This window comes from Helicoverpa armigera, chromosome 2 (assembly GCF_030705265.1).
Source record: "Helicoverpa armigera isolate CAAS_96S chromosome 2, ASM3070526v1, whole genome shotgun sequence".
NCBI classification, from domain to species: domain Eukaryota; kingdom Metazoa; phylum Arthropoda; class Insecta; order Lepidoptera; family Noctuidae; genus Helicoverpa; species Helicoverpa armigera.
Window position 1 is genome coordinate 3,576,044 of NC_087121.1, and position 11,958 is coordinate 3,588,001.

General features: G+C 38.2%; 2 protein-coding genes across 2 annotated transcripts; both read right to left on the reverse strand.

Moving 5' to 3' along the window:
* Positions 1-914: 914 nt before the first annotated feature.
* LOC126053453 (prostaglandin reductase 1) lies at positions 915-2,019 on the reverse strand. The gene has a single exon (XM_021334106.3). It carries the CDS (start codon positions 1,976-1,978, stop codon positions 962-964), a length of 1,017 nt encoding a protein of 338 aa, XP_021189781.3. The 5' UTR covers positions 1,979-2,019; the 3' UTR covers positions 915-961.
* Positions 2,020-9,554: 7,535 nt separating this feature from the next.
* On the reverse strand, positions 9,555-10,658 carry LOC126055293 (prostaglandin reductase 1). Its single transcript, XM_049843987.2, has one exon. The coding sequence runs from the start codon at positions 10,600-10,602 to the stop codon at positions 9,586-9,588; it is 1,017 nt and encodes a 338-aa protein (XP_049699944.2). The 5' UTR covers positions 10,603-10,658; the 3' UTR covers positions 9,555-9,585.
* Positions 10,659-11,958: the final 1,300 nt, after the last annotated feature.

Genomic DNA, 11,958 nt, shown 5'->3' on the forward strand with positions numbered 1-11,958 from the left:
AAACTATTACTATGTAGTTTATTTTTATAGGTAGCTGTTGGTCTCTCATTCTCCATGAATTATTTTTATAACTGTAGGTTAATAAAGAAATAAGAAAAGGAACAATGAATGTATATTTCCTTTAGGCCATGTATTCACTGGGAAACAATGTTTCAGATACACAGTTTCTGAAACATCACGTAGATGTTACAGCAACAATGTTTCGGAAACTGCCGTCCACACCGTCAGATGTTTACAATATGTCGCCCGAGGAAGTAGTGTTGTTGTGTGGTGCCTACATTTATTTGCATAAGTCCATTTCTAGTAAAAAGAATAGAAAAAGAAAAGAGAAATTACTTGCTATGAAGACATATAATTGGCGTTTATAAACAAATGAAACACGCGTCCACACTTGTATGCACATGTTGCGCAACTGATTTGTTTCCCCACTGTGCTCCCCACCCGCGGCGGGGAGCACAGTCCGAACTTTATGCCAGGATGTGTTGTCAAAATCAAACCTGAAACTATGGAAAAATACCTACCCTACCCTATCAACGATTGGAAGATCATCATCACCCGAGCCTTTTCCCAACTATGTTGGGGTCGGATTCCAGTCTAACCGGATGCGGTTGAGTACCTATGTTTTACAATTAGCGACTGCCTATCTGCCCTCCTCAACCAGTTACCCGGGCAATCTGGTAAGACTGTTGTCAGACTTACTGGCTTCTGACTAACCGTAGCGACTGTCAAGGATGTTCAATGACAGCCGGGACCTACAGTTTAATGTGCTTTCCGAAACACAGTCATTGGTGTCCAAGATATAATTAGAAAGTACTATACAAACTCAGAAACGTTGCATTGCCTGACCTGGAATCTGGAATCGAACCCACGCACTAGATTAAAATGTAATATTTTCAAATAAAAATAACGAGTAATCATATTTTTTCATGTCACACTTTTTATTTGTAGACTAGTAAACTTATTATAACTTAACAACTGCCTTGCCAAAGTTTTCACCTTTTAACATTCCAACAAAAGCATCATAGAGGTTCTCAAAACCCTCAGTTACGTGCTCCCTGGCCTTCAACTGTCCACTTTTTATCCACTTGAAAAGTTGTTTATGTCCATCTGGTTGACGTTTCCTAACCTCGGGATCCACTATGGAAAAACCTTGAATTTTCAATTGTTTCGCTAATATAGGAAATTGCAACATAGTGGCTTTTGGCATGTCACTAAAATCACCATTATAGGCACTGATGCTTCCAACAACTACTACTCTACCGCCTTGGTTCATCTGATATATTATAATACTACTGACTTCACCACCAACATTGTCAAAGAAGCAGTCAACACCGTTAGGAGCAGCTTCCTGCAGAGCCGTCTTGATGTCAGCAGTCTTGTAGTTGATCGCCTTGTCGAAGCCGATCTCTTCCAGCCACTTCACCTTCTCGTCAGAGCCAGCGAAGCCGATGACCTTGCAGCCCTTGATCTTGGCAATCTGTCCGACTATCGAGCCGACCGCTCCAGCAGCGCCCGTCACAACCACTGTTTCACCAGCCTTGGGTTGACAAACGTCCAGAAATCCGAAGTACCCAGAGGCACCAGGCATGCCCACTGCTCCAATTGCAAGAGAATTAGGAAAACCGCTAAGGTCAGGTATTTTGTAGAATTCATCGAATATGTCGGGGTCGGGGTAGGGGTTATTTGTATCGATGATGACGTAGTCACACCAGCCTTTGTGAGAGAGGACTCGGGTACCAACTGGGTATTTAGAAGCCTTCGATTCTATTACTAATCCAACTTGGTAAGCGCCTTGATCATATGGAACTGGATTTGGTCTGTACACACGCATGTATGGGTCCACACTCACCCACTCAACTTTGACCAAAATCTCTCCATTCTTGATCGGTGGTAACTCATTTTCAACGATTTCGAAGTCTTCACGTTTAGGTAAACCGTCGAATTCCTTTACGACGACGTATTTGCGTGCTTTCACCATTGTGCTGTTCGGTAGTTACGTCTCAACTCCACGAGTGCTGAGTGACTGAGCTTACAAACAAATGCAACACAGTTTATACTTCACTAATGCAGCGTCATCATGAGAAAAACGAGACTATCATTTGATAGTAAAATTCCACTTCTTAGATACTCTTCATTCTGCGACAGTTTATTATTTCAAGGCCAATTACAATAATCTTTATAAAAATAAGTGCCCCATCACGTCAAGGAAAACAGTTTCACATTATTTAATCAGCCTATTTGGGTTAGGGAAGGTATTCCGAACATATATCAGACAATTGATGGAAGTGAGTGTGATTTTTCTTAATAACTTGTCTTGAAGCTGTGAATCAGTCACGACACTAGAAAAGAAGGATTTTTTTAGAAATAAATGGTCCAAATGGTGGAAAGTTTCCTTGTGATTCCAACACGTTTTGGCACACTTTAGGAGTACTTCGTTTGCACAAACTCCTAAACGTCAAGACATGAACATATGTTATTGCCTAATTAATGAAAATAAACAAACAAACATCATCATCATCCTTCGAGCCTTTTTCCCAATCATGTTGGGGTCGGCTTCCAGTCTAACCGGATTCAGCTGAGTACCAGTGCTTTACAAGAAGCAACTGCCTATCTGACCTCCTCAACCCGGGTAACTCGATACCCCTTGGTTAGACTGGTGTCAGACTTACTGGCTTCTGACTACCCTTAACGACTGCAAACGATGTTCAATGACAGCTGGGACCTACATTTTAACGTGCCATCCGAAACACAGCCAATGGTGTCTAAGATATACTTAGAAAGTACATACAAACTTAGAATAGTTGCATTGGTACTTGCCTAACTTGGGATCGAGTCCGCGCCCTCCTACACCACGACTTTCAAAATAAACAAACAAACAATCTAAATACCTATATTCATTTTATAATGTACAGAGATATATAAAGATAATTCAGATCTAAATATTTCCTTAGTAAAATCCGGTTTGTATCTGATCACTAATAATAAATATCTAGATGGGGGTATCTAGTCGAAATGCAGTCTCATCATAGTCTCACGATGACGTTGCACTATTTAATTATCTACTATAAAGTGTGTTTAGTTTGTTTGTAAACTCAGTCTCCCTGACACCGAGGCGTGCCGGGGGCTGTGGGATTGTTCGAAAGAGTTATCCCGGCTCTGGAACACAAAGGGCTCCAGAATCCAGAAGGAACATGGTGGGTTTTAGGCCATAAGAGTCGGACACTCCCTTATGCTGCAACTACAGGGATCATTTGATGTTTTCCCACCGAAAATTCAGTCTCAAGTCCAACTTGTCTTGGCATTTAGCGTGTTTTAAGAGGGCTATCACAAATTTTCGCGAATTTAAACGTTTTATACGAGTTTTGATGCTTTGGATATAGTCACAATAAAAAAACAAAAATAAGATTCAGAAAGTTTGATCATTTATCTTGAAAGTGTATTAAATAAATATTTTAATTTGTCCACGTACATCAGTAAAATCTTTGTCTCTGCAAAGGATGTTTCATAAAATGTTGCTTTTGGGTATCTTTTGATGCTTCGGTACTCCGAGGATATAGCAATTTAACCATTTATAAAAATGTTCAAGATACAACTATATCTTGTACTTGGAAGTGCTTAAATCAATTTATTACAATTCATACAGTATTACACCAAAAATAATTCTATAAAACTGAGAGTTACTGACAATTTTCCGTACGAAACTATATTTTTTATCTATGAAAGTATAATCCAAATTCAAATAAAAACATTTAATAATTAAGGTGGTATTGTTATAAAGCTTGAAAAAAATTGGTCTATTTAAAAGTAAAACAATATTTTAAAATAATTTTTGTTTGCAATGCAAAAATCAATATAAATCTTGTGACGCGCGGTGTTCAACTTTAGTCAGCGCCAGGCGCTTACCGAGGAGGGACGTATCGCTCGCTGTTGCGCCGCGTAAACTCGCCGGAGTTCGAAAAATATAGCGCAACCTACGCATCTCACACGTTTTGATACTAGTGAGTTTTATTTTATTTATTAGTTATAATGATCTGATTGAAATGTAATATACATAAGTATTAGGCCATGATATTCTAATTCGAAAATGTTATAGATTGGGTTCTCTTTTTTTGATGTTGGTTATAAAGAAATATGTACGTAAATGTCATCGTCGTTAGTTTCGCTGTTGCATAATAATGTAATTGGACTTCTTTGATTCTTGCAGGATAATGAAAGCATATTTAATTCAGACTATCAGACTCAATTGAATACCAGTACAAATAATATGGTAAGTATTTTTTGTCACCCGCAAAAGGTATACGTGACATATTTGTTTTAATAAACTATCTACATTCCTAGTTTTCATTGTTGCAGGAAAATGAAGATACAATACATGGAAGACGAATTATAGATTTTAGTTTTTTTATAAATCAATTACTTATAATTGATAAACATGGTGAAAAGTTTGGTTGTCGATTAAATAATTTAAAAATTGTAAACGATTACTTGTTTATTGTAACTCAATCGAGCTATTCTAGGTTATAAAATTCATCGGTACAAATAATATTTCATAAACTATAAAAACAATAAATTATTTCGGAAAAAAGTGGCAAAGTCTCAAGTTTGTTTGTGCCGCGTGGCGGTCCGCAGGTGTGCGTTGCGTATTTCACTAGACGCACACATGCGCAAGTGCTGCCGGCTATCGTCTAATTTACCTACAACTGAGCAATTCGATTTTGTAATAGCGCTCTTAATAAACTCTCCAAAAAGGAAGAAGGTTCCCAATTGACATAAATATTATTTCAGAATTTTATGTATGTTTTAGCGTAACTCCGCCTTTTTTCAACCGATTTAAAAGATTTTTTTGTTGAAAAACATTAGTAGGTACCTAAGTTGGTATGTTGTTACTTCCCAAATGGTCCCATGCTCATCAGATTCAGGATCTGATTATAGAAACCTTTAGAAATTGAGGGCAAGATGCGAAAATTGTAGGCACACAGGGCATAAATTCAGGAGCCCGATTCTCCTAAGTTAATAATGTCAAAATCGAATAGAAATCGAATCGCAATATGATCGCAATACAGTTTTAACCACATCGGGCATTCTGCTGCTAATAAAAGACCAATCGTATTGGTGATTTTGGTCTATACGGTAGTTTGCTGTACAATCATTTTGCAATCGTAAATCATTTGCAGACAAAATGATTCATTATTGAATGACAAAAAAGGATAAAAACGTTTATTTCAAAGAAAAAATAGCGGAATGCCACATACGCTTCAATCGTAATCGAGTCGGGATTGGATCTCAGTCGAATCGAGTCGAACGTGACGTCGCTTAAGTAAAATTAGGGGAATCGGGCCCCAGATTATGTCCAATAATACCACAAAATAGGGAAAGTCAAAGGAGCTTCTCAAGGGTAGGGCACCAATTGTCTCGTGTTTGGGCTTATTTCATTAGTAATGACGAACTTTAAGTTGAAATGATTTTTGATGCGGGTTTTTTTGCAATAAAGTCTTACTGCAGATTTGGGGGTCCGCACTTTTGGCTAGTTACATTATTTTTTTGTTTTACAATAATTAATTACAATTATCGTCGTCTTGGCTTCACAAACTTGTCTACTGACTGTTGATCTTAACACTATGTGAGTCCACCGCGTATTTATGTATTTATGTATAGTAACACACATTGACTGCCTCGTTGGTCTTGTGGTCGCAGGCGCGGCTGCCGTGCTCGAGGTCTCGGGTTCGATTCCCGGGTCGCTTTGTGGGTTTTCTTAAACTTTCACAAAGCAGCCCGTAGTCGGGAAGTTGGTGATTGATTCACCCGTGCATGATGTCGGTCCTGCGCCTGATCTCTTTCCGGTCGTGTCGGATTGCCGTCCCATCGGGTTATGAGAGTGAAGGATTAGGGAGTGCACCTGTGTCTGCGCAAATGCTTGTGCACTATAATATGTCCTGTGTAGCTGGCTAATCTCCTTAAATGAGAACAGCCGCTGTGGCCGAAATTGGCCGTGGACGCCATTAACACACATTAAATAGTGGGGAAACACTGTTATCCCGTGCGAAGCCGGGGCGGGTCGCTAGTTATCACTATGCATAGTTTCATTGCGGATTCAATGATAGAGACGTAGTGTAATATAATAATCATAATATTCCCTGTTGCCTTCTTGTTGCGATTTAGCGACTGATTCCCGGGCCCAGTAAGTGAGCTGGCGAGTCTTCATTTACCATTTTTACGTGCATTGATTACATTGTTATCGGCGGGTGCCATAGTCCCCGCAGTTTCCCCATTCCTAGTCCATTAGCATCCCGTCACAATAGCCCAATCAGTTTTCTTCCATAGTTCTGTGCAAAACTATTGCTAGTTCATTTCTATAGGTAGCTGTTGGTCTCTCAGTCTTCAAGAATTATTTTTATAACTGTAGGTTCACAAAGAAATAAAAAAGGATTAGTGAAGGTATCTTTTCATTTAATTCATTTTTTTTTTGTTTTACGTGTTGTTTCTTGGTATGTATATCTGGTAAACCAAATCAGTCACGATAATGAAGCTCTCGAGCTCTACTCTATCAACGATTGGAAGATCATCATCATCCGAGCCTTTTCCCAACTATGTTGGGGTCCGCTTTCAGTCTAACCGGATGCGGTTGAGTACCTATGTTTTACAATTAGCGACTGCCTATCTGCCCTCCTCAACCAGTTACCCGGGCAATCCAATACTGCTTGATAAGACTGTTGTCAGACTTACTGGCTTCTGACTAACCGTAGCGACTGCCAAGGATGTTCAATGACACCCGGGACCTACAGTTTAACGTGCTTTCCGAAACACAGTTATTGGTGTCCAAGATATAATTAGAAAGTACTATCAGGCCTCTGTCACTCGACGTACTTGCGCGCGATAAATGCCTAACGCTCGCTGGGTTACCGGTAGCCCCACGCGGCACAGAGCTTTCGACAGCCTCTCGCGACGCGCGCGTTTTATGTTTATTATTTTTATTTGTGAACAGCAGATCAAGTAAAAGAAAAAATATAAAGCTTACGTTTTTCCGTTTACCTAGAGATGTAGATAGGTCAGTTATTGTTTATTTTTTATTTGGTTTTTTAAATTATCTAATAAACTGAACAACTATTTTGATTTGTATAGGTGTATATGTGACTATTGTAGGAAAATATAAAGGTTTCCTATTATATATGTATAGGCATTTAGAAATATTTTATACCTATGTATGAATATACATAGGTTTCTAATTTTTAAAGTAAAAATACTTATCTTCTTTGTAATTTTAAAAATAAGCGACTTACTTAAGATACTTAAATTATAGATACTAATACCTTATACTTAGTTATACATGCAATGATTACCGAGTTTTGTAGCTAAAAACATTTCGAGTATAAGTAGGTATAGTTTTCGTCTAACTAAATGGTGGTGCAACATATGCAATGTTCCAAACATTGCATATGTTGCTGCGCAGAAACCAATTTTGGGTAAGTAGGTATGTATCAGCGGTCAGCGGTGTTGTGCCAGGGGATTACCCCTGGCACAACACCGCTGACCGCTGTATATAATAGGTAAGTATAGAATACTTGCGTGTTCTGTGCTCGAAAAGTAATTGAGCACCTCCATTGATTTGGGAAGTCAGTTACAAATAAGCGTAACTTTGTTTCCCTATTTAATTGTAAGAGGCAACCCTACGCTCGCTGTCGGCACGGTCGCGGTCACTGAACTGTGCGCTATCGCAGTGAAATAACAATCGAGCGCTGGAGTTTTTAAGGTTCATTTTCTAACGCAGCTATGAATTTGTAGGTAGTTAGGGAACTTGTAGGTGCTTATAACAGTAGGTATGGACTTTTTTGTATGGAGTGATTTATCTGTTACGTAGTAACTATTATATAATCTGTGGTACTATACAAACTCAGAAACGTTGCATTGCCTGACCTGGAATTTGGAATCGAACCCACGCACTAGATTAAAAGGTAATCCCACCAAAAACATTAAATGTAAAAAAAGCCAATCCTCTACGCAATTCCTCCACCGTAAAAAGTTTTGAGATCGCATAGAAGCCAAGTCCTGTTCAACTTTATTTGTAATAATAAATCAATATTTTGTGACTATATCAATAGTTTTGTTCACATTACAATAATATTGACTTGGCCATGAGCACAATAAACTACAAATATAATACAGCATATCTTGGAGAGGTGAAAGTCAATCATGAAGTTTAATATCACAGAATTAAATACTTTTAGTTTTTTCAATTGTTACTAAATGACCGACAGTCAGTATCATCCAAAATCATGACCTGCACATTTACTATGGCGCATGTTTGGTCCATGGTGATCTCAAATTCCAATCAGTCCAATCGTAAAATCATGTCCATATAGAATGTATCAATTCAATGGTATTTACACATTATTTCAGGGAGCGACTATTAACTTGTGCTCATGGCCAAGACAATATTATTGTAATGTGAACAAAACTATTGATATAGTCACAAAATATTGATTTATTATTACAAATAAAGTTGAACAGGACTTGGCTTCTATGCGATCTCAAAACTTTTTACGGTGGAGGAATTGCGTAGAGGATTGGCTTTTTTTACATTTAATGTTTTTGGTGGGATCTAATGTATTTTTTGTAGGTCTCCTTCTTCTCTAAGTATGTAACAAATTAAATTAACTTACATGCACTTAACTAAATATATAACAAACTAAATATGTAGACCTAAAGTAGCACGTAAACAACATTTTTAAAAAAATAAATTAAACAATTTCGAAATTGTTGAATTTTTTAATCGAATATCTTTTAGAATAAAAGAGATTTATTTCAGAGGTAGATGGCGCTATCACATGAAATTATTTGTTTTTTTTTTTTAACTAAAAACCGTAGCGCGATTTAGACCAGGACAACGCCATCTATCGAGCGAGCATGCAGTATTTATCGCACTGCATTAATATGAAAGATTTTATCATTATTCATTTTAATTTAACCTAGCTTTTTTATTCATATGTATGTATATTTAATACATAATAACAATATACCACACTACGTAACAATAAAACAAATGGTAACATTTTGTACATAAATAAATAACAAAGTTATCAATGCAGTCAAAATTCATACACAATGTTCTTGAAAAACCGCAAATATAAATTTGTTTCCTATTTTTTTATAAAGTTTTAAGGTTTTTATAATTTTCCCTTTATATGTAGCCAATAACCTATCTTGGTGCCAAATTTGAAGGTTCTAAGTTTGCTAGAAGTACCTTAGACTTTTGATGATCGGTCAGTGAGTGAGTCAGTGACAAAATGGTGTAACTTTGATCGCTCATAACTCGTAAACTATTTATTCAAATTTCTTGTAATTTTGGGACTGAGCTTGTTCTAATACTTACTCTTGGTCATCGAAAACCTAAACTCCTAGCTTTGTTCACATGGAAGATACAGGGGGCTGAAATAGCCGCGAAACGCTTCGAGAAAAGATGGTACGGCCGTGCCCGCTTTGCTCGAGTCTTGGCTGGGGCACTGCCGTGCCCTCAGATATTTTCAAATAAAAATAACGAGTAATCATATTTTTTCACGCATACTTTTTATTTGTAGACTAGTAAACTTATTATAACTTAACAACTGCCTTGCCAAAGTTTTCACCTTTTAACATTCCAACAAAAGCATCATAGAGGTTCTCAAAACCCTCAGTTACGTGCTCCCTGGCCTTCAACTGTCCACTTTTTATCCACTTGAGAAGTTGTTTATGTGCATCTGGTTGACGTTTCCTAGCCTCGGGATCCCCAATGGAAAAACCTTGAATTTTCAACTGTTTTGATAGTATAGCAAATTGCAGCATAGTGGCTTTTGGCATATCACTAAAATCACCATTATAAGTACTGATGCTTCCCACCACTACAGCTCTGCCACCTTGGTTCATCTGATATATTATAATACTACTGACTTCACCACCAACATTGTCAAAGAAGCAGTCAACACCGTTAGGAGCAGCTTCCTGCAGAGCCGTCTTGATGTCAGCAGTCTTGTAGTTGATCGCCTTGTCGAAGCCGATCCCTTCCAGCCACTTCACCTTCTCGTCAGAGCCAGCGAAGCCGATGACCTTGCAGCCCTTGATCTTGGCAATCTGTCCGACTATCGAGCCGACCGCTCCAGCAGCCCCCGTCACAACCACTGTTTCACCAGCCTTGGGTTGACAAACCTCTAGAAATCCTAAGTACCCCGAGGCACCAGGCATGCCCACTGCGCCGATTGCGAGAGAATTGGAAAAACCACTCAGGTCAGGTATTTTGTAGAAATCAGGAAATATGTCTGTGTCGGAGTAAGGCTTATTTGTATCGATGATAGCGTAGTCACACCAGCCTTTGTGAGAGAGGACTCGGGTACCAACTGGGTATTTAGAAGCCTTCGATTCTATTACTAATCCAACTTGGTAACCGCCTTGATCATATGGAACTGGAAATGGTCTGTACACACGCATGTATGGGTCCACACTCACCCACTCGACTTTGACTAGTATTTCTCCTTTCTTGATCGGTGGTAACTCGTATTCAACAATTTCGAAGTCTTCACGTTTGGGTAAACCGTCGAATTCTTTTACGACGACGTATTTGCGTGCCTTCACCATTGTGCTGTTCGGTTGTTACGTCTCAACTCCACACGTGCTGAGTGACTGAGTTTACAAACAAATGCAACAGTTTATATCCACTCTTTAATGCTGCGTCACCATGAGATAGGAGACGAACGATTAGACAAATTTCAGGATATCTAGGGTACTCATCAATCGTGATAGTGAATTCGAAATAAAATTGTGCAATAGCCGTTTGTTCGGCCGACTGAAACAGAATTACCTACTATCATCATATAAAGACTCATCAGGAGATAAAAAAAAGATCATCTTTTTTATTCCCAAGTCCCGCTACCCCCCGGCTGCGGGTTGTTCAAAAGAGTTACCGCGGCCCTGGTACATAAAAGGCCTACGACGGAACACGACGATTTTTAGTCAGTAAGAGTCCGACACTCCCTCACCGCTGCTAACCTACAGCGAGAGGGGTCATTTGATGATTTTTGACGTCGTTAAAAAAAAAGTCACCACCAGTCGCCACCCCATTTGATCCATAGGTACTGCGTATATAACACTCATTGCAATTGTACAACTATCAATTTCCATTTTTTATTTTAAGTACCATGTACTAATACCAAGTTTTCTTTGCTAATGCTTTTGTTTTCTGGATTGTTTTTGTTTCTACTAGGTTTTTATACTTAAAGCGTGAGTCTCGTAGGAGATAAGGATTATTATGATGAATTTATTGCCCGTGCTGTTAAGATAATGAATAATGATACTTAAAATAATTATGTGATTAATTTTTGGTTTTATGTTGTGATAATGTTGATTAAGAACATTGATATTTTGCACGAATGTTGAGAGTGTAAGTAGGGACAAACTTTTGTAACAACATAAAATATGAATTATTTTTCTACCTAAATACATTTAACATGAAAATGTTCTACGTGAATGAAGAAATATTCAATTCGTATATTAAAATTGACTCCTTAAAATTGACTTCCAAATATATTATGTCTATGGTCCCTTGAAGCTGTGAATAAAAACCTTAACGTTACCCGCTGTTCCAGCGAGGGAACTGATTCCCCACTGAGCGAACATGTAGACGACTCAACTACTGAATAACTTTTATACACCGGTTTTATCTATTTATTAAATTATCAACAAAAACACTGACCAGCTACATATGTATGTTTTACAATAAAAAAGAAAATAGCTTAAAAAAATTCTAGAAACTCATGTTTGTGTTAATGCATTCATTACAAGACCTTTCTGACAAGTCCAAACAAGGTATGATGTTCCATTATGAAGTTCCAGACAACGGACGACTGGTATAATCATCGGCAAGGATATTGAGCCCTGACCTTCACCTGCGCAGAAGTGATTTATAGGGTCCCTTTGGTGGTATGAGGTGAGCGC

Bases quoted from the DNA above. Each gene is read 5' to 3' on its own strand.
- LOC126053453 (XM_021334106.3), bottom strand. From the start codon at position 1,978: ATGGTGAAAGCACGCAAATACGTCGTCGTAAAGGAATTCGACGGTTTA.
- LOC126055293 (XM_049843987.2), bottom strand. From the start codon at position 10,602: ATGGTGAAGGCACGCAAATACGTCGTCGTAAAAGAATTCGACGGTTTA.